This window comes from Odocoileus virginianus, chromosome 1 (assembly GCF_023699985.2).
Source record: "Odocoileus virginianus isolate 20LAN1187 ecotype Illinois chromosome 1, Ovbor_1.2, whole genome shotgun sequence".
In the NCBI taxonomy this organism is placed as follows: domain Eukaryota; kingdom Metazoa; phylum Chordata; class Mammalia; order Artiodactyla; family Cervidae; genus Odocoileus; species Odocoileus virginianus.
The window spans coordinates 22840813-22863976 of NC_069674.1; the positions used below are offsets into that span (position 1 = coordinate 22840813).

The window sequence follows — 23164 nt, forward strand, 5'->3', positions numbered from 1 at the left end:
TTTTTGTCAAGGAAAATCTGCAGCAGAAAGGCAGAAATTTTATTTAAGAAAGAATTTCCGCTCTGGCTGCCATGTTGTGCCCCCACATGTGTGCCCCTAATTTCAGCTGGTCTGCGGGAGACCCCCTGAGCACCAAACCTAATCCCCCAGGGAAGGCCCACTTCCGCTCCAGCAAGATGAAAGAAACTATCGTGAACCAGAATAAACTCGCCAAATGGCAGGCACAAGTGCACATTAGTGGGAAAAAAACAGCTAGCAGAAAGAAGGTGGTTCTTAGAACAGTCACAGCAGACAATAAAGAAATTTCAGTTCTCTTTAAAGAAGTTGGAGGTATAAACAGTATCTCTGGTACTGAAGAGGTGAAGATGTTCACAAACCAAGGAACAGTGATTCACTTGAACAATCCCAGAGGTAAGGCCTCCCTGGTAGCAAAGACTTTCACTGTTACAGGCCATGCTGAGACAAAGCAGCTGACAGAAATGCTGCCCAGCATCTTAAACCTGCTTGGCACAGAGAGTCCGACCAGTTTAAGGAGAGGGGCTGAGGCCCTGCCCGAACAATCTGTGGATGGAAAAGCAGCACTTGCCACAGCAGAGGATGATGACGATGAAGTTCCAGATGCTGTGGAGAACTGTGACGAAGCTTTTCCAAGAATGAAGCGAAGTAAGCCGAGCCAACTCCTGAAGAAGACAAATCTTGAAGAAGTTATTGGGAGCTGCTATCTTATATTATGACTGCTCTTTAAAATTTTATGGATCTAATAAAATCTAGATCTAGTATTTTTAATCCCAAGCCCCAAGACAATGCAGCTCTTCGCATTTTTTGCTTGTATACAATTCATTCTTTGTAGCTAATTAAGCAGAAGAAGCCTGGGGGTAAAGTCTGAAATGAAAGTTAATAAAGCTCTTTACCTGGTTAAAAAAAAAAGAAACAATTTCCTCTGTAATTAAACAATTTCAAAAAGAAATATGAGGCAACATATAATGAATCTATGCCATATTTCCTACAGTGTGAAATCTGAAGTTTCCATAGGAGAATAATAGAACTTCTTGTTTTAGTTTAATTAGCAAAAGTGCTATTAAAATGATGAGCAAATTACTTCCTAACTAAGAAGAAAAAAGGGAATAAAGAATAGAAAACAAAAAACTGGGGGACAGAAGAAAAAATAAAACTAATAAAGTTTTTTTCCTTTCAAAAAATAACAGAACGATAAACAGAATTGTAAACCAGCAGTAAGGCCAATTTTTTTTAAAGAGAGAGAAAATACAAATTGCCAGTATCAGAAATGAAAGCAGTACCATCAATACAGGCTCATGAGAAACTAAAAAAAAAACAAAGAACTATCATGAAAAATACAGTAAAATCTGACTAAGAAGATAAAATGCACATACTCCTTAAAAAAATAATATTAAAATTGACACAAGATAAAAGAAAAAATCTGAAGTCATTTTATCTCCTGAAAATTTGGATTCATAATTTTAAATCTTTCTACACAGAGAATACAGCCACAGCTATCTATACTGGTAAATTTTATCAAATACTTAAGGAACAACTAGTATCAATTCTACAAAAAAGTTTTCAGAAAACAGAGGAAGAAAAAGACCTCCATTTTTAAAATCTGTATTCTATTCACTCCTAACACATATTTTATGAGGACGACATAACACTGAAACTACACTACAAGGAAGAGGAGAAGTAATATACAGATAGCTAGTATACCTCATGACCACAAACACAAAACATCTCTAACAAAATATTAAATAGAATACAGCAACATATAAAAAGAATATTTCATAACTAAAGGGGGTTTATCTGAAAGATGCAAAGTCAATTTTACATCTGAAAATCAATCAAGGTACTCTGCCAAGAATAAAGGTGATTTCCCTGGTGGTCCAGTGGTTAGGACTTGATGCTTTCACTGCCGGGGCCCAGGTTTAACCCCTGGACAGGGAACTAAGATCCCACTAGCTGGTAAGGTCAAAAAAAAGAAAACTGAAAGAATAAAGACAGAAAATATACAATCTTAGCAATAAATATTATAGAACCAAGCACATGATAAATTTAACACATACTCATGAGGAAGAACTCACAGCAAACTAGGAAAAGAAATGAACTTCCTACATCTGATAAACAAGGTATGACCATCCTAACTCTAATTTTCCACTTAATGGTGAAATACAGAATGCTTTCCTGCTAAGATCTGAAACAAAATAAGGATGTCCATCCAGTGCAGTAAGACATTTAAAAAAATTCTAAAGGAGTGGAAACAAGTTAAAATCATCTCTATCCACAGATGACAGGACTGTTTAAAACATCCTAAGAAATCAACATAGAACAAAAGACAAACTATTAGAAATAATTGAGTGGATTCAGAAAAGTGATGATACAAAAAATATTAAAACATCAATCTACTTTATTATCAGGAAACAAGCTGAAAATTAAAAATGTTTAACTTTCATTTACAACAGCAAGGAAAAGCAAAATACACTGGGGTCCATTTAATAAAAAAGACCTCTAATCTGCAAACTCCAAATGCTGAGGGATAATGAGTAAGACTTAAATAAATGGAAATTTAGCCCTGTTCATGGATTAGAAGGCTCAGTATCATTAAGACATCAATTATCTCCAGGTTGATTTATAGATTGAACATATATCCAATCATTATTTCAACAGTGTTAGAAACCAACGATGATTCTAAAATCTACGTGAAAATGCAAAGGACTTAGATGAGTCAAAATAATTTTTAAAAAGAAGAACAAAGAGGTCTTGCATTACTTGATCTAAAGTCACACTGGAATATAAATAGATTAAAAGATAATGGGGCAGATTAGAATATCCTAAAAGACAAATATATATTCCATTGACTCTTGAAAAAGATGCCAAACAGGGAAAGAAGATAGGAAGCGACCAGAACTCTCAAACATTTCTGGAAGGAATGTAAAACAGTACGACGACTTTGGGGAAAGTTTAACAGTTCCATCAATGGATGCTAAAATAGCAAAAGTTTGATGGTGCTGCTGCTGCTGCTAAGTCGCTTCAGTTGTGCCCGACTCTGTGCAACCCCATAGACGGCAGCCCACCAGACTCCTCTGTCCCTGGGATACTCCGGGCAAGAATACAGGAGTGGGCTGCCATTTCCTTCTCCAATGCATGCACGCATGCTAAGTCGCTTCAGCTGTGTCTGACTCTGTGCGACCCGATGGGACAGCAGGCCGGCAGGCTCCTCTGGCCATGGGATTCTCTAGGCAAGAATACCGGAGTGGGATGCCATTTCCTTCTCTGAAAAGTTTGATGAGTAACACAGTATTTTTACAGTCTCAAAATGTCTCCCCTCAAATTACTTAATCATGGAGTAGGAAATCTGGTGAGCACCTCAGACAAACTGATGTAAGGTGACTGTCTCCTGACAGGACATATTGAGGAGGACCTGATGTTCCCACGTGGCATCCCAGCTAGAAATGCTTAACCTATATCCAATCCTAGGGAAACATTAAACAGACCCAACAGAAGGACAGTCTACAAAACTGCCATATATTCTTCAAAAATGCCATGGTCAAGAAAGACAGACAAGTCAAGGAACTAAAGGATACTAAAGAAACATGACACTGACATGCACTGCATTATCATGAACTGAGTCCTGGGTCAGGGACAGAGTTGGGGTAATAGTAAGACACCTATAAAGGACATTAAGTAACTGGAGTGGGCAGCCTTTCCCTTCTCCAGGGGATCTTCCCAACCCAGGGATCGAACCCAGGTTTCTTGCATTGCAGGTGGATTTTTTTTTACCAGCTGAGTCACAAGGGAAGCCCAAGAATACAGGAGTGAGTAGCCTATCCCTTCTCCAGCGGATGGCCCCGTTCCAGGAATTGCATTGGGGTCTCCTGCATTGCAGGTGGATTCTTTACCAACTGAGCTTTCAGGGAAGCCTATAAAGGACATTAACTAAGGCACTATTGGGATCACTACCTATATGTGAAAAGGGAATGGGGGTTAAAACAGCACTGCAGGGATCTTCAGGGACTCTATAAAGTCAAAGTCATTTTTATAACAACTGCTGTTGTTGTTCAGTCACTAAGTCATGTCTGACTCTGTGGCCCCATGAACTGCAGCATGCCAGGCTTCCCTGTCCTTCACTATCTCCTGGAGTTTGCGCAAACTCATGTCCATTGAGTCAGTGATGCTATCTAACCATCTCATCCTCTGTTGCCCCCTTTTCCTCTTGCCCTCAATCTTTCCCGGCATCAGGGTCTTTTCCAATGAGTCAGCTCTTCATATCAGGTGGCCAAAATACTAGAGCTTCAGCTTCAGCATTCAGTACTTTCCAATGAATATTCAGGGTTGACTTCCTTTAGGAATGACTGGTTTGATCTCCTTGCAGTCCAAGGGACTCTCAAGAGTCTTCTCTAACACCACAATTTGAAAGCATCAATTCTTCGGCACTCTGTCTTCTGTATGGTTCAACTCTCACATCCATACGTGACTACTGGAAAAAACATAGCTTTGACTATACAGACGTTTATCGGCAAAGTGATGTCTCTGCTTTTTAATACACTGGCTAGGTCTGTCATAGCTTTTCTTCTAAGGGGCAAGTGTCTTTTAATTTCATGGTTGCAGTCAAAATAAAATCTGTCACTGTTCCTAACAATACTATTTTCACTCTTACTCACTTATAAGTGTATGCAGTATCTTCCAGAAGCTACATGACTTGTGATATAGCAGCAGACTGAATTTAGAAGCAGATATAAATCTAGCTGCCTTCTCAGTTCAGTTCAGCAGCTCAGCTGTGTCTGACTCTTTGTGACCCCAAGAATCCCAGCACGCCAGGCCTCCCTGTCCATCACCAACTCCCAGAGATTACTCAAACTCATGTCCATCGAGTCAGTGATGCCATCCAGCCATCTCATCCTCTGTCATCCCCTTCTCCTCCTGCCCCAAATCCCTCCCAGCATCAGGGTCTTTTCCAATGAGTCAACTCTTTGCATGAGGTGGTCCAAAGTATTGGAGTTTCAGCTTCAGCATCAGTCCTTCCAATGAACACCCAGGACTGATCTTTAGGATGGACTGGTTGGCACTCAGCTTTCTTCACAGTCCAATTCTCACATCCATACATGACCACTGGAAAAACCATAGCCTTGACTAGACAGACCATTGTTGGCAAAGTAATGTCTCTGCTTTTTAATATGCTGTCTAGGTTGGTCATAATGTTCTTTCCAAGGAGTAAGCGTCTTTTAATTTCATGGCTGTAATCACCATCTGCAGTGATTTTGGAGCCCCAAAATATAAAGTCTGACACTGTTTCCACTGTCTCCCCATCTATTTCCCATGAAGTGATGGGACCAGATGCCATGATCTTAGTTTTCTGAATGTTGAGCTTTAAGCCAACTTTTTCACTCTCCTCTTTCACTTTCATCAAGAGGCTTTTAGTTCCTCTTCACTTTCTGCCATAAGGGTGGTGTCATCTGCATATCTGAGGTTATTGATATTTCTCCCAGCAATCTTGATTCCAGCTTGTGCTTCCTCCAGCCCTTCTATTCCAGCTGCATTCTATGCAGTCACAATTAAAGAGACTTAGAAAACTATAAAACAGTGCTACTTGACATATGATGCCTGTCTTAAGGAAAAGCATCTATGCAGTTGTTTTAGTTGCATGGTGATCTAGCTGATTTTTCCACAAAACATGGTATTTACTCAAAAGAAAACTAACAATCCAGGTACAGTTATTCAGAGATTTTCTGAAAAATAAATGAAGCATTTTACTTTGAAAGAGAACAACTGATAAAATTTGCTGCCAGTATTAAAATGTACGTTTTAAAGCAAATTTAGAATTTTAGAAAACTTCTACCTGCCACTGTGGTTGTGATACCTTCCCAACACATAAAAGACTTTCCTAATGAGACTGATAGTGACATTAACAAATGTGGTTTGGTATAATAGAATATGTCAACGTCTGAAGACCTGCCTAACTCACAGAACCAGTATTTTTCAAGTGACCATCACACAAGTAAGAAGACAAGCAAAGAAAAAAGACACATTCAAAGAGCGATGCAGACCAGTGGCTCCTCCTGAAGAGAAGCAGAACCCTAGCTGACGGGTCTCACAGTCAACAGTACGATCACCTTTAAGAAGCAAACGATCATCTCTCAGCTTGGGGTAGAAGATCAGGAAAGAATATGTGCTAGTACATAAAAAGGCTACAATTAAAATACTACTCAAATACTACCACTAAGAATATTAATATTCTTTCCAAGAATATATAAATGCGAGGTCCAATTTTCTTCATATATTTTACGTAAAACCATATGTTGTAAAAGATGATATGCAAAAGAACATATGAGAATCTAGCTGTCTTTCACTAAGCTAGATATTAAAGATATTTATAAAAATGCAAAATTAAAAATATAATTTGTTTTGAACCGACAAAAACTTATATGCATATATACATGAACATTTAAAATAATTATTCTAAAAGCTGAGCCATTCTACTATCTTTCAATCTACTATGTGTTATTAGATACATTACTTAATCTAAATGAATTAAATTACTTGTGTGTGTGTGTGATTCAGTATTTTTATAGATTCTACTCCATTTAAAGTTATTAAAAATTAATGGTTGTATTTCCCTATGCTGCACAATATATCCTTGTTGCTTAATTATTTTACACACACTAATTCTGCTTTTTAATTTTATATTATACTTTTAAAAAATATGCACCGAGGTATCATTAAATAATAAAACTTGTACTTACTGTACTAATTTTGTAGAAAACAAAATTAGATATATGAACCTCTTCAATTTTGGAAGGAATGAGCATTTTCCTAGAGCCATATATCCTCATTCACTTCACTGATGAAACAAAGGTTTTTAGATGATTAAATGAAGTAAGTAATAATAAACTATAATAAATCTTAATTCCAATACTGGATAATCAACTTATCTCTACTGACTTGAAAATAACAGAAAACTGTTCTTATCAAAATAATCTACTATTAATTGCATTCTAAATATTACTCAGAATATTACATTAATATTCCTTTTGAGGTCCCCTATAATTCCCCTCTCCTGCCAAAGCAGCCACTCTCCTAATTCTGTATTTATCATTTCTTTGCTTTTCTCCAGCATTAACCTTTTATTTAACTTATCTGAACTATTTACTCACTACAGAGTAAGCATCCATGCCTTAAGGAATTCAGAGTTTCCACTGGGAAACAGAAATGTAAACCAGTCATTGTAGTAATCCGCTAAAGGAATGTTAAGGGGTTAAGTTGTCACACCAAAGGAAGCTTCCAATTCTGGTTGGGGAAGTCAAGAAAGGCTTCACAGAGGAACTGAAGTGTGAACTGTGTTTTAAAGGGTAATAGGCATACACTAGGTAAAAGCTGAGAGCATGGGAGGACCAGGCTCTGTTAATTCCCAACAGGGAAAGAACAAATTGCATACCAAAAAACACAGGTGAGAATGTTGACTACTTCTAGCAGCTACAAGTACGACTTAGCACAGTCAAATAAATGAGGCTAGAAAAGTACATGGGGACCAAATCATGACGAGAAATTTGAAGTTTTTACTCTAAGCAAATAGAACTAAGGTAGATAAATTTCTTTATTATTGTTGTAGCTGTTATTACTCATACTTCCCTGATCTATGTCCCTGGGTAGGGCCACGCATCACCCATAACTGTGGATTTGATCACACGACTTCTTTTGGGAAAATGGGACAATAACAAATTTAATGACACGCATATTTCTACATCATCCCCCCGCAGCCTTGCCCCTACATGAGAATAAGACTCATGCTAGCCAACAAGAAGGTGAGTGGCTATGCAGGGACTATGCAAATAGTCCCAGAAGCTGTTCTAGACTAGAGACAGTCAGCTGACTCCCAACACGAGTGAGCCTAGTCAACCTACAGACTTATGAAATACTTATTATTACATGCCACTAAAATTTTGTGGGTACTTGTAATATATGGAAGATAATGTGATATATGGAATGCAGTAGATAACTGAAACAGACTGAGACTAATTGTGGGGTTTAAGCAGAGATGCTACATGGCCCAAAGAAAAAGATTTTTTAAAGACTATGTTAGTGAATGAAGACTAGGTTTGGAATCAACAAGGGAGGCAAAAAGAGTTTAAGAAAGAAACCACAAAGCTGAAAGGAAAAGAGAGGAAAAAATTGTCTGAAATTCAATACTGGGCGCTAGAACCAGTGGAACTTAGGTCTTAATTCAACACATTCAGTGAAGAGAAAGGATTTCAGGATGAATTGTAAACTTGCAAAAACAATTCAGACACAATCAATCTAGATTTAAAATAGTTTAAGAGAAATAAGAAAGGTATCCTTTTAAGATCTGCCTTTGTATTTTTTAGGAAAGAAATGATCATTTCAGAAAATAGTACTTAATACTGAAAAGGCAAAGGCCGTTTTTACAGGGATAGTAATAATTTTAAGATCTCTTCAGAAAGATTAAAAAATACTCAAAGGATTAACAAAGGAACACACCAAGTAAGCAAGAATCCAGTTTCCTAAGATGAAAGACATAGCACCAGAGTTTTTAAAAATGGCCTTCCTAAATTAAAATTGGTGGTTTTGAATTAAAGTCTTTTCTTCTTTTCATTTGCTGTTACAATTGTTTAACTAAAAACAATTTATTTTTCACCTTGTAATCTGAAACTGCTTGGATGGAAAAGTACAATAAAAAATTCTACAAAGATATTAAAAAAAAACACGAATATGTACCTTATAGCAGTGTATAATTAATTATATACTTATGTAATTCAAAATCATAAATTCAAGACATTCTACTCACTATGGAAGTTTTCTGTGCATATGCATCAATAGACAGACTCACACATGAATACATATAAACAATTTTAGTTAAAAATAAAATACATATCATTTGTGGAAACTGATAATACAGTCAAATAGTGAGGGGCCAAAGTAGTAAGATAGTGAGGAATCAAAAGCACGTATTTCCAGAGGAAACAAAAATAAATGTACAAAATAAGAGTAGAGGTGACAAGAACATGAGAAAAAAGATAGTTTATACAGTTACATTTTAACGGTTAAAATCTAAGTTACATTAGATATCCATTTCTATTTTTCTCTATAAAATAGATTTGTTCATGTAACTGTAGTTCAAGAACCTGTTATAGAAGTTGGAATGCAAGAATACTGAAGTCAAACTTGTCACCACAAATTCTTCTGCTACCACTGCTGACATACATTAGAAAAGAACACAAATCACTCGGAAAGAGAAGTGTATGGCCACACCCCATCGTAATAAAGATGGGTGAGAACTCAAGTCTGAAAACTTGCCTCTTTTTCAGTGTCTCTAGAGATACAAGTCCACTGGTTCTCTTTCACACTGTACGCCCAGAAGTCAGCAAGATCTTGCGTTCCATCCCAGCCACCAAACAAATAAACAGTCTCTGTGAAAATTAGAAAAATATATTTAAAAAAATAAACTTAAGAACAGAATTTAAGCAAAGGCACCCATATTTAGCCATCGCTTCTAAAATCATTTAAGAAGGTACCTCTAAGTAACCTTAAAAACGAGATTTTTAAACTGGTAACGTTCCAAAATATAAACTAGCATTTCCTAAACATAAGCATATGGAAAGGCTGCTGCAGAACCAGTATTTTGAGAGATTTATAAATATGAAGGTAACTAAGAGGCATCCCCTAAGATTCTGATTCCAAAGGTCTTTTGTGAGTAAAAAGAGGCAGTACTTTGACAGTATCCAAGGGGAATCCTGATAAGCAGCCAGTTTAGGATCTTCTGTGTCAAGCCATGAAAAGTTTACATTTACCAGCTTCTCAACAATGCAGCTTCAGAGTCTTTAAAAAAAAAAAATTCCACAGGAACAGTTTTCGCAGTAAAACTGTTTTCTACTACAATATCAAAAACAATAGCTAAAACTAGCTGAGTTGAAGTTAGATATCTTAAGAATAAAGTGCTGCATAGCCTTGATATTCCCATGGAAGTTGGGGGAAATTACTGCAAATATATTGATTTAACTCCTCAGAAATCAACTTTTAAGTCATTCCAGGTATCCTGAAAATTTGATTTCTTCTAACTCTGAAATGTCTATTGTATCTACGGACTTTATCATGTGACAAAACATTTCTTGCTCAGAGACTAGTGAAAATTTTTATATACAACACTGTGAATCATCCACTTTCTTTATAAAATAATAGTGCCTTTCTTTTCTTTAAATAGTTATCTCCTTTGTAAATATCTTATATCTAACAGTTATACATACCTACCACTTTTTTAAGTTAAATAACATATTATAGGAAAACTATAAAGCCATCTACTCTCTAACTGACATGACCCAAGCCTATATATATGGAGACTGTCATCTACATTACATCCCACCATGAAGGGTTAAAATGCAGAGTGCATATGGAAATACTGTTAACACTACTTAAGAAAATTCCTGCCATTCATACTGATATAAGAGATTTTTGTTACATTTTCAAGTAGTTTCAAACCCTACGTGAATCTTCTAAGTGAAAGAACCTAGGGGAAATCAAAACAAAGCTGTTGGATAAGAATAGACCACTGGAACCGTTCTAATGCTAACTTAGTAATCATGTATAGGTCACTTCACTTGCCTGGGTCCTGGTTTTTTCATTTACAGAACTCTTAGTGTGGTGGTAAAGATTTTCAGATGTAAGTTACACAAAAACATTCTGAAGACTATTAACTAGCATGAATAGCATTTCTACCTTTAAAACATGCATACACACAAAAGATACTCTGTAGTTACTAACACCACAAATACAATAAAAATAGTATTACTGTATCTGTTTCCACGTCTAACTCAGTACCTAGCACACTTTTGGTTCTGTACAAATGTGAAATAGTGGAAACTAATGAAATGCCATCTCTCAGAAGTACAAAACAATCCATTATCATTAGTTAAGTAACATTCTATTTCCCAAATGACACACAGTAATGCCCAGATACTGAGAATTATACAGGAAAAAATTAAAGAATTTTCATCTGACATAAAAATTATTTGCCAAACCCCATTAGCTTCTAAATCCTGGAGAGGGAGAGGGTATATAACTAAAATAGCAATAGCAATTGACCTTTTGTTTTAATAGTGTTTCTGGGCAACCTCTGGATAAGGTTACCCTGGTTCATTAACTTTAATAACCTTTCCTCTTGGGCTCTGGGTTCTCAATGTTCTTTCTGAAAAGCAGGTTTCTTTGTACGCATAAATTCTCACAGCAGAGAAAACCCACATTTCCACAACAGCCTCATTGATAGCTGAGCAAAATAAAATCTGGCACAGAGCAAGCATCCCAGTGGAATTAATCCAAGATGTCATTCTTGTTTGTGAATACTTTGTGGTCCCAGTTAAAAGTTTAATAGTAAAATTGAATGAATCAAGATAGACACAGGACCTTTTGACATACCTGAATGAAATGCATAACACAATTTTAATTAAATCATCTAATCATTTAAGTTAAATCATTTGGAGATAAAAAATATCTAGAAATGAACACCAGAAAAAATATTATTTAATGCATAAAGAATATAAAAAAACTTTTAAAGATTATAGAAATAATCAGATAGAACTGTAGTGAGAAGTAAGAAAACAGGAAAAAGTAAATGCTATTATTTGCAACATGGCAGTAGCTTGGTTTACTAATGTCTACTCTCATGTTTATAGGTTATATAACAATTCATGTGCAGCTCAATATCAGGAAAACAAATAATCCAATTAAAAAAATGGGTGGAAGACCTAAGCAGACCTTTGTCTCAAATGAAGACATACAGATGGCCAACAAACACAAGAAAAGATGCTCAACATTGCTCATTATTAGAGAAATGCAACTCAAAACTACAAAGAGGTATCACTTTGTACCTGTCAGAATGGCCATTATTAAAAATATCTACATACAATAAGTGATGGAGAGAATGTGGAGAAAAGGGAATCCTCTTGAACTGATGGTGGGTATATAAATTGATACAGCCACTATGGAGAACTGTGTGGACATTCCTTAAGAAACTAAGAATAAAACTACTCTGTGATTCAGCAATCCCACTAGTGGATATACACCCTGAGAAAACCGTAATTCAAAAGACACATGTACCCCAATGTTCACTGCAGCACTATTTACAACTGTCAGGACATGGAAGCAACCTAGATGTCCATCGACAGATGAATCGATAAAGAAGTTGTGGTACATATATACAATGGAATATCACTCAGCCATACAAAGGTAAGAGAAAGGGTCATTTGCAGTGATGTGGATGAATCAAGAGACTGTTCTAAGTCAGAAAGAGAAAAACAAACATCATGTATTAATGCACATATATGGAATCTAGAAAAATGGAACTGATGAACCTATCTGCAGGACAGGATACAGACGCAGATGTAGAGAATGGACTTGTGGACACAGTAAGAGAAGGAAAAGGTGGGACCAATTGAAAGAGTAGCACTGACATATATACACTACCAAGTATAAAACAGCCAGTGGGAAAGCTGTTGTATATAGCACAGGGAGCTCAGCTCAGGGCTCTGTGGTGAATTAAAGGGGTAAGATGGAGGGATGGTTCAGTTCAGTTCAGTTCAGTCGCATCTGACTCTATGTGACCCCATGAATCGCAGCACGCCAGGCCTCTCTGCATCACCAACTCCCGGAGACTACTCAAACTCATGTCCATCGAGTCGGTGATGCCATCCAGCCATCTCATCCTCTGTCGTCCCCTTCTCCTCCTGTCCCCAATCCCTCCCAGCATCAGGGTCTTTTCCAATGAGTCAATTCTTCACATGAGGTGGTCCAAAGTACTGGAGTTTCAGCTTCAGCATCAGTCCTTCCAATGAGCACCCAGGACTGATCTGCTTTAGAATGGACTGGTTGGATCTCCTTGCAGTCCAAGGAACTCTCAAGAGTCTTCTCCAACATCACAGTCCAAAAGAATCAATTCTTTGGCACTCAGCTTTCTTCACAGTCCAACTCTCACATCCATACATGACCACTGGAAAAACCATAGCCTTGACTAGACAGACCATTGTTGGCAAAGTAATGTCTATGCTACTTAATATGCTGTCTAGGTTGGTCATAACTTTCCTTCCAAGGAGCAAGCGCCTTTTAATTTCATGGCTGCAATCACCATCTGCAGTGATTTTGGAGCCGAGGAAAATAAAAGTCAGCCACTGTTTCCCCATCTATTTCCCATGAAGTGATGGGACCAGATGCCATGATCTTAGTTTTCTGAATGTTGAGCTTTAAGCCAACTTTTTCACTCTCCTCTTTCACTTTCATCAAGAGGCTTTTTAGTTCCTCTTCACTTTCTGCCATAAGGGTGGTGTCATCTGCATATCTGAGGTTATTGATATTTCTCCCGGCAATCTTGATTCCAGCTTGTGCTTCCTCCAGCCCAGCGTTTCTTATGATGTACTCTGCATGTAAGTTAAATAAGCCGGGTGACAATATACAGCCTTGATGAACTCCTTTTCCTATTTGGAACCAGTCTGTTGTTCCATGTCCAGTTCTAACTGTTGCTTCCTGATCTGCATACAGGTTTCTCAAGAGGCAGGTCAGGTGGTCTGGTGTTGCCATCCCTTTCAGAAGGCTCAAAAGGGAGGGGATGTTGCTATTCAGTTGCTAAGTCATGTCCAGCTCTTTGCGACCCCATGGACTGCAGAACAGCAGGCTCCCCTGTTTTTCACTATCTCCAGGAGTTTGCTCAGACTCCTGTCAGGGAAGGGAGAGCAGTACACGTACACCTGGTTCACAGTGCTGTACAGCAGAAACTAATACAGCGCTGCAAAGCAATTACCCTCCAATTAAAAAAAATGTTTTTAAATAATTCATATACATGTGTAGGGTAGAAAATCCTCCTTAACCAGCAGCCCTTTCTCTATTTTCTTTTCTTAAAGGACCATAGGCTACAGAGACTATTTCTCCCTGACGCATAGGAATGTTCAGTCAATATTTTCTCAGTACTACTCCGAATTGGCAAGACACTTTAGAGAAAAAAAAAACACAACAAAGATGACATCGTCCCTACCCTCAAGGGGCTTACAATTTAGTGAAGGATATAAAATGTTGAAGCTCCCATACTTTGGCCACCCATTAGGAAGAGCGGACTCAGTGGAAAAGACCCTGATGCTGGGAAAGATTAAAAGCAAAAGGAAAAGAGGGTGGTAGAGGACGAGATGGTTAGACTGCATCACCAACTCAAACAACATGAATTTGAGCAAACGCCACGAGATAGTGGATGAAAGAGAAGGCTGGTGTGCTGTAGTCCATAGGGTCATAAAGAGTCGTACGCAACTTAGCAACTGAACAACACCAACATAAAACAAGTACATAAATCACCACAATGCAACATAGACTAAGTGTCATAAGAAAGGTAAAAGATCACCATGCAAGTTCAAAAAAGGAAAGAGAATAACAAACTGAAGGGACCCAGGAAGATTTCATGGTGACAAGTGGTATCTGACGTATGCATCAGAAGGAGTCTTTGTTGACAGAATGAAAGAAAGAGAAGAGGACTTTTTCAAGTACGGTACAAAGTAAAATAAAGGTACAGAGACAGAAAAACACACAAGAAGTGTTTTTAAAAGACACAGAATCTAAAGCCAGGCAGACCTTGAACGATATCGCAGCTCTACTACCACGACTGTGGAACCAACACCACATTCCTTAACCACTAGTTTCCTCAGCTCTAAAATTCTATGAGATAGAATACCTATCTCGTAAAGCTACCATGAGAATTCAATAAAGCATGTACCATGGTGACAACTGTGTGATGAACAAACACTGTTCATTCTAAAAGAACACAAAAGGTAGGGGAATATAGTAAGTTATAAAGACAGGCAGCAGCCAGATCATGAAATGGGATAAATGGCAACATAAATGTTTTGAACTTGACTCCACAGACAGTATGAACTTCCTGTGTAGGTCAGAGGTAAAGAATCCTCTGGTCAATGCAGAAGATGTGGGTTTGCGGGTTCAATTCCTGGGTCAAGAAAACTCCCTGGAGAAAGAAATGGCAACCCACTCCAGTATTGTTGCCTGAGAAATCCCATGGACAGAGGAGCCTGGTGGACTACAGTCCATGGGGTCACAAAAGAGTAGGACAAAATTGAGCGACTAAACAACTACAGACAGTACAGATCAACAGAAGATTTTATGCAAAGATGTGACATGGTCAGATCTGAACCTGCAGCATATGGACTTACTAAAAAGGATGAGCTAAGAAACAGAAAGATTGGGAATAAAGTGATCAGTAATAGCCAATGTTCAAGATATCAAGCCAATTTCATTCTCAGAGACTAAATGGATCAATCACCAATCAGTCATTACTTCAGCCACAAAAGCTAAAATGCAGCCATATTCTTTGGCACAGGTCTTTTTCGATATCAGTACTAGATAAACCCTTCAACTACTTACTACTAAAAGTACTAATCTATACATCTCACATACACTAAAAATAAGGTAGAAATGTTATCACATCAGTGTCTTCACACCATTTTGCACAAAGAAGCAAGCTTTTATTTTACAAGCCCAACTGCAGTATCTATCTTCCTCTGATTCTTAGGGGTAAATCAGACTATGCTGATTACATAATCTTCCACAAGATGGCACACTACTATTTGTAATTAAATCCATTTTTCCACTTTGAAACAGTACAGAATGCATATACTATGCACTAACATACCAAGGGTCCAACCTCAGAAAAAATTCTAATGTCATGCTGCTGTATTTAAAATGGATAACCAACAAGGACAGGAACTTTGTTCAATGTTATGTGACAGGTTGATGGGAAGGGAGTTTGGGGGACAATGGATACATGTATATGTATGACTGAGTTCCTTCACTGTTCACCTGAAACCATCATAACACTGTTTGCTAACTGGCTATAACCCAACACAAAATAAAAAAGATTTTTTTTTTTAAATTCAGGTGTCCAAAAGAAGAGGGAGGAGGAGGGTTAGTAGCCTTGTAAAAGAGGTTAGCTTAATTTCTAGTGTAATACACAATTTCTAGTGTAATACAATAGATAAACGAAATTTTTAAAAAAGTTTTTAAGAAACACAAATTTATATCCAAGGTTAAATGAACTCTGTCAGGACATTTAGTTTATGAGTTTAATCCCTCTGAAAAAGTAGCTAAGACCTTAGATTGACATGAGAATTTTTGAAGGGAGGAATGAATTAGAAGGGGAAGAGATATTTTATGTGCTCTTTAACCTTACTTTCTTTAGCCATTCCCTTGAACTCTCAAGACCCAGCAGATTATCAACTGGATTCATCTGTCTCTCTTTAAAAAGAGCTATATTTCTTACATAAAGCTATGATTACAAAACTAGAGACTGATCTTTTGGGTTATTTCAACATATTGCAATTTCCATGCTAAAAGGTTGTATTTTCTGCCTATGACAATATACTTTATACTAGGTATATATTTTAGAATTCCTTTCTGATAACCATATGAAAGAAAAACATTTGTGTCACATGTAGTTACAGAAATACAGCCATATGAATGTATTTGTATTTAAAAACTAGAGCCCATGTTTACCTACTTTCTTCAATGGTTTCTTTAAAGAATATCAAGGAAAACCATTATGTAGAATAAAAAAAAAAAGGAAGAACTTTACATATAAAGTATACAGAACAGTCAGGTTCAGATTTCCATAGAAGGGCTCTTTCCAGCAACTTCTTTAACTCTTTAAAAGATATCAAATACTGGGGTTTTGCCTAAATCTTATTACCTGTTCTGCTTAAGTCAGAAAAGGGCTGGTAATGTAGGTTCTTAAAATTCAATGAGAGTTGAACAAACAATTGCCTGGTGCAATGAAGTTTTCATCTGGACAGACTTACACTCTGAAGCAAAACAGATATGTCTTTTCTCTCTTTCTATTTTACTCAGACTTGAAACACAACAGAGTTGAAGAATATAAGTGGAAAACTGCCAGGTGTAGGAATTATGATCAATAAAATTGACATGCTGTTCCAAGTAGGACAAAATACAACATTGCTTCTCTAGTAATAACAACAGAATTCACTTAGAAGAAAACTTTGAAAATAAAGAGTAAAATTTGTGCCTCCATGTACTTTTTTAAATGGCTCTGTATTCTTAGAGCTGTAGCAAAATGAAAAAAATAAAAATAAAAAAATCTACAGACTGAAAAAGGAAAAGAAAATTTAACGACTATTACATTTTTAATATTTAAGAAAACAAGATACATGAAACACTGGGAATCAATAATTGCTTCAAAATACAAGTCACTTCAAAGAAGCTGAAATGAGCTCTATGAAGTTTTAGTCTAGTTAAATACCTGGCACATTGCAAGCACTCAATAAATGCTAGCAATTATTAGGAAAGTTGTTGTTCTTCACTCTTTATATCTGCAATAGCTTTTAAAAAGAATGTAAAGCAATTAACTATGCTTTTCAATTTCACTTTATGGTATTTTATAAGTGAAGTTATATGCTTTATTAGTATTTACATATTTAAAATTTGCTAAGGTCTCAGGATTTAGCTCTCACAATCTACTGTGTTTTCTCCTTTCTGTTTTTCATTCTATCTTCAGCATAAGAATCTAAGAATCACCAAGGTAAGAGCAGCATGAACATGGGCTTTGGAGCCAGACAGTCCTATAGACCTAGGTTCAAATCCCAGCTCCACAGCCCTGGACACAACATCACCTATTCTGTATAATGAGGATTATCTACCTTTCCAGTAGTAAATAAAATAAATGAACATATTAAAGTGCTAATCCCAACCTCTACATACTGTAGGTATTCAATAAATATTACTCCTCAGGTTTGAAAAAAACATTTTAGTCTAGTGAAAATGTTATTAACTCTTTGATGATCTGAATTCATGGATTCTCTTTCAGAAAAATGAATATGCAAACCAAGTATTACATATAATTTCAAGAGATTAAGAGCTCTGCTCAGGAAACCTTCGAAATGCATATTTAAAATAAGGACTGGACTTCTCTATACTTCACTATGTAAGCACCAACTTTATAAAGATAGAACTTCTGGTTACTTCAAATTCTACTTGAGGAAAGTCACTCAACCACTAACCTACCTAATTCTTAAGAGAAAGTTCTCAAAATGAGTTTCAGTGATTTTTCTAAAAATATGAAAGTATACTATGGTTTCCATTACTTTCTAAAATGTTACTAAGGGCAATATATACAAAAGATGAAACAAATATACTGAAATAATACTGGTTAGAATGTGGAATTACAGGTGAGATTTTTTTTTTCCCTTCAACACTGCTTGCTTTAAACTGCTTTTCAAAAATTTTTAACCTGCTTAAAAATATTTCCACTGTGAGATTATATCAAAAAACAAAAGACCTCTAAATCTACATCAAATTCTCAGAACTAATAAGTACATATTCGTATGTTAATGTTGCATACAAATAATATGTATTTATATATATTATAAATTATTTCATTTAACTCCCACAAATCAATTATTCCTGCTTTTATCATCATTATAATTCCTTCCAAATCAAACAAAAAGTCAGTGGGGAAAAAAAAAATCAGGATTGAAATCCAGATATGTTTAACAAATACACATACACACTTCCTTCCCACAAACCCAACCTCCAACCACTATATCTGATTGTTATATCAACAAGACTGGACTAGAAAAGGTTCTTTCTAAGACTTAACAAGAAATGCATCTTAGAAGATGATTAAAATCAACCTAATGGTAGCAGTTATAAGAATACATAATAAAATAAAGTATATGAAACCACCTTGGTAAATTATGCCATTAATTTTATAATAGAAATAGAAGAATTTATAGAGAAAAAAAAATCTCAAAGATTTCCCAGATTCTCTTACACCCAAATTAAACCCAGAGGGAACCAAAGGCTACCCTAAAAAAACACAGTCTATAAAACATTTTATTTTTCTACCTAGATCCCAAAGTAGTAACTACAGCTGTAAGATAATATAGTCTATATATAGAACAATCATCAGAAAATTTAAATATACTAGAATATAATCAATAACATAAATTCACCTCAGAAAAATGTTAGCATATTAAACAAATGACATCATGACATGATCTACTCACCAAGGTTTAAAGCAATGTAAGAGTGTAGTTTCTAAATAAATATCTTTCTTTCCACTCAAAGCAAAATGGATTTTAAAATTCTGATTCAATTCAACAAATATTTAGTACATACTCCATACCAGGCTCTGGGGCCACAAAAATAAATAATGCAAATTCCTCTCTCCCCACTCCTGGGCCACAATATGACCACTGGGGATGGGAGATAGAAAGGAGAGAACAATGGGACACATAACACCTACACAAGCAACTCTAAAACAATATGGAAATCACTATAGTAAAAATAATAGGATGAACAAAGTTCTATGCAAACACAAAAAGGGAAATGATTATTCAGCCTGGAGCTGTCTTCTGAAACCCAAAGTAATATAACTAACCACTTACTAGAAATATCTACTAGGATTTGTAACTGGAATCTCAAACTTAACCTGTCTGAAACCAACCTGCTGAACAACCAACCATATTTAATCCTCTTTTTCTACCCATCTTAGAGAATGGCTATACTATTTTCCCAATTAATCAGATCAAAACCTTGAGTTATCCTTTACTCCTTTCACTCACTCATATCCAGACTGTCAGTAAATCCTGTCAGCTGTATGTGACATCTTCAAAACACACCCAAAATTTGATTAATTCTCATCACTGTGATTACCACTCTAGTAAATTCCAATGCTATCATTACTTCTCTGGTAAGAACTGCTTCCTAAAAGGTCTCTCTACTTCTGTCCATCACCTAATTTGTTTTGTTAAAATGCAAAGTCAATTATTAACAGTAACATTTCTCAAAACCCAACAATATTTCCCATTAATCTCTCACTATGAATAAAGGTTACAGTTCTTACAAAAAACAACACAATCGCCCATCACTACCTCTCTGACTTTATTTCCTATGCTCTCTTCCTCACCCACCACCTTATACCAAGCAGCAAATAATCTGGAAAAAAAACAAGAGTAGAGGAAAGGTTGGCAAGAGTTTACTTTGTAAATACTATTATTTCAACATGAATACCACTTACACAGAGCAAGAAATTTCATTTGAAATTTTATATGAATACCAGCAGTATTTACTTACTGTGGAATGTCAAAACTTATGAGGTATTTTAATCCTTTAAAAAATATACAGGTAATGAATCTTCCCAGAAAGCTCCACAAAAGCAGACAAAAATATTACATACCATTTCAAGGGTATCATGGGCCTCCTTAGAGCCCACTTATGAAGCCTCATCTAAGAAAACAAAGAAATACCAAAAGAATAGAGCATGGCAATAGAAAAGACTATAGCCAGCAATGGTTAGCTGAAACAAAAGATTGAGAATGCCAGGGTATAGAAGTTACTAGACTTTTGAATGGTATTTTTAAAATTCCTTTTGTTTTCTCTTGATATAGCAGATTCCTGGATCACCTACCTCATAAGTAAACACCTGTTTAAACTTAACCTAAACCACAATCCTAGAATCTTATGAAAGTACAAAGCTTTTTCTGACTTGGTTGAATCCTAGAGCATCTTGCCTTACTTTTATCTCTGCTTCCAGACACCTGAATCCTCAGAAGCTGCATTCCTCCTCTACCTCAATCTGGATTCCAATCCTAACTGCATCACTAGTTTATATGTGTGGGCGTGCCTATCAGTCGCTCAGTGGTGTCCGAATCTTTGCGACTGTGTGTGTGTGTGTGTGTGTGTGTGTGTGTGTGTGGTGTGCTGTGCTGTGGTGTGGTGTGGTGTGGTGTGGTGTGTGTGTGTGTCAGTCGCTCAGTGGTGTCAGACTCTGTGCAACCCCATGGACTGTAGTCTGCCAGGCTCCTCTGTACACAGAATTCTCCAGACAAGAATACTGGAGTGGTTGCCATTTCCTTCTCCAGGATATCTTCCTGGCCCAGAGATTAAACCTGGGTCTCCTGTGTTGGCAGGCAGAGTCTTAACCATCTGAGCCACCAGGGAAGCCCCAAATTATACTATTAAAAAAATGACAGCCTGTTATCAACAAAAATATGTAAAGGAATAGGTCACTGGTACTGAAGGTAACATTAAAAGAATTCTAAGTCGCTCAGTGCTATTCAATGTTAGCATCAGTAAGTATGTGTGTATATATATGTATGTATATATGTGTGTATGTATGTGTGTGTGTATATATATGTGTGTGTATGTGTGTACCTCAAAAGGAAGAATTCCCCACCAATAAGTTTTACACACCAACCTTATTACTCGTACAAAGGATCATAGGAATGTGGTTAAACTCCTTGAATTTCACCATTCACATAGTTCGTACTATTTCCACATTATAAGCAGCAATGGTAACACTGACCATCAAGCTCACTTGAGTTATGGACAACTTAATGTTAATTGACTATTATGATTAGTTTACCAGACTTTAAGTTTTTGGCTCCTGTTTTAAAGGCTCAAAATCTCATTTTATTATCACATGCATGTGGGCATGCTCAGTCGTGTCCAACTCTTCACAATCCCATTGACTGTAGCCCACCAGGTTCCTCTGCCCATGGAATTCTCCAGGTGAGAATACTGTGAGTAGGCTGCCATGTCCTCTTCTAAGGGATCTTCTTGACCCGGGGATCAAACCTGCATCTCTCTTGTGTCCCCTGCATTGGCAGGCAGATTCTTTACCACTGAGCCACCTGGGAAGCCCCCTGGGCCTGAATAAAGCCTAAACCAGCATTTAGAAAGTCTAGGGGGAAAAAAAAAATCACTGAAACAGATATAAAATGGCTCTAAATTAAAATCCCTCTATTTGGCACAGTGGATAGAGAAGCCTGGTGGACTACAAATCCATGGGGAAGCAAGAGTTGGACACGACTGAGCGAACATACACACCCATATACAGATGTATTGATAGATAAATCTCTAAATTTCCTATGGTAGAAATATTTGCTCAAAAATATATTTACAAAGTACTTTTATTACACTTCTATAAACCAATGCTCAAACAGAAGTATGGATACTGGTCAATTTTTCATTGTAGATCTTTGTTAATCTGTAATAAGTCTTCAGAAGCTATGAGAGATTAATCCTTTAAAGATTCCATGTGGAATATATCCCATGCCTATAAGTCATTCTTACTTATTTACAATGACTTACTTTAAGTCACTGTTTTCTTATAGTTTCTAAAGCAAAAGCAGTAAATACTGAAACAACTCTTTTCAAGTATTTTTTTAAAGGGAGTGTAGGGATAAGGATCTTGACTAACAAGAGTCTGCTGACATCCTCCCCTTAATTCATAAAACCAAGATATTACCAAAAAAAAATGTGGGTCTTTATCACTATATGCTGTAAGTATTTTACTTCAAGGATCTCTGACCCAAAAAGTCAGATTTTACTTGTAAATGTCTCTGCTTATACCAAGTTCTGTTAGGACATCTGCCTATCATTTGAATCTTCTCATTTTCCATTCTCAAATATCATGGGTTACAAAAAAAGAAAATCTTTCTCTTTTGTTACACATGTACTTTAACCTATTTTATATAGGCCACATTCCATAATAAGCAGCACAGTAAGCACTATGAAAATTCCTTCTGCTCCTTGATAAGGAAAACTTTAAATGTTAAAGTAAACCACATTATTTTCATACTTAAGAAAAATAGCATTTTATGTAGGAAATAAAAGAAGCTTTTCAAACAAACACTCTTTTTAAATATTTTCTTAGCAATTTTTAAAGGAGGACCTAATAATATTTTCATCGTGACTGAGAAAAAAAGGAATGGCATTATAAATTCCACTGTATGTTCAAAAGAGGAGAAAAGCTACTGTAGATAATCTAAACACAAAATTTTACCTCTTTTTTCATACAGATTTAACTTTTTTGGATTAAAAAAAATCAACTTATGTATAGATCTGATTCTTTGAGAAATAAGCATATGCATTATTTATTCAACTCTCAGGTAGAAAAAAAAGATGCTTAAGACTACACCTGAGTCAAACCTATTTCTGTGGGAAGGAAGGGGTTTGGGAAGAGAAGCTAAGACTAGGAAAGCAAATTCCTATGTCTCAAAATGAACCTTTTCCAAAGAGACCCTAATAATACTAAACAAACTCATAGGTTACTCTACAAATTTAGCAGTGGATTTTAAATAAAATATTGTAA

The 23164-nt window shown here is 36.3% G+C and overlaps 1 protein-coding gene and 1 pseudogene across 6 annotated transcripts in view; one reads left to right on the forward strand and one right to left on the reverse strand.

Moving 5' to 3' along the window:
• MKLN1 (muskelin 1) overlaps positions 1 to 23164 on the reverse strand; it is a 377738-nt gene that overhangs the window by 60130 nt on the left and 294444 nt on the right. For all 6 annotated transcript variants that reach the window (XM_070465719.1, XM_070465720.1, XM_020894367.2 and 3 more), the window contains one exon: positions 9316 to 9428. In XM_070465719.1, coding sequence (XP_070321820.1) covers positions 9316 to 9428 — 113 coding nt within the window. The remainder of the gene's footprint in view (positions 1 to 9315; positions 9429 to 23164) is intronic.
• LOC110137747 (transcription factor BTF3 pseudogene) lies at positions 165 to 734 on the forward strand (annotated as a pseudogene).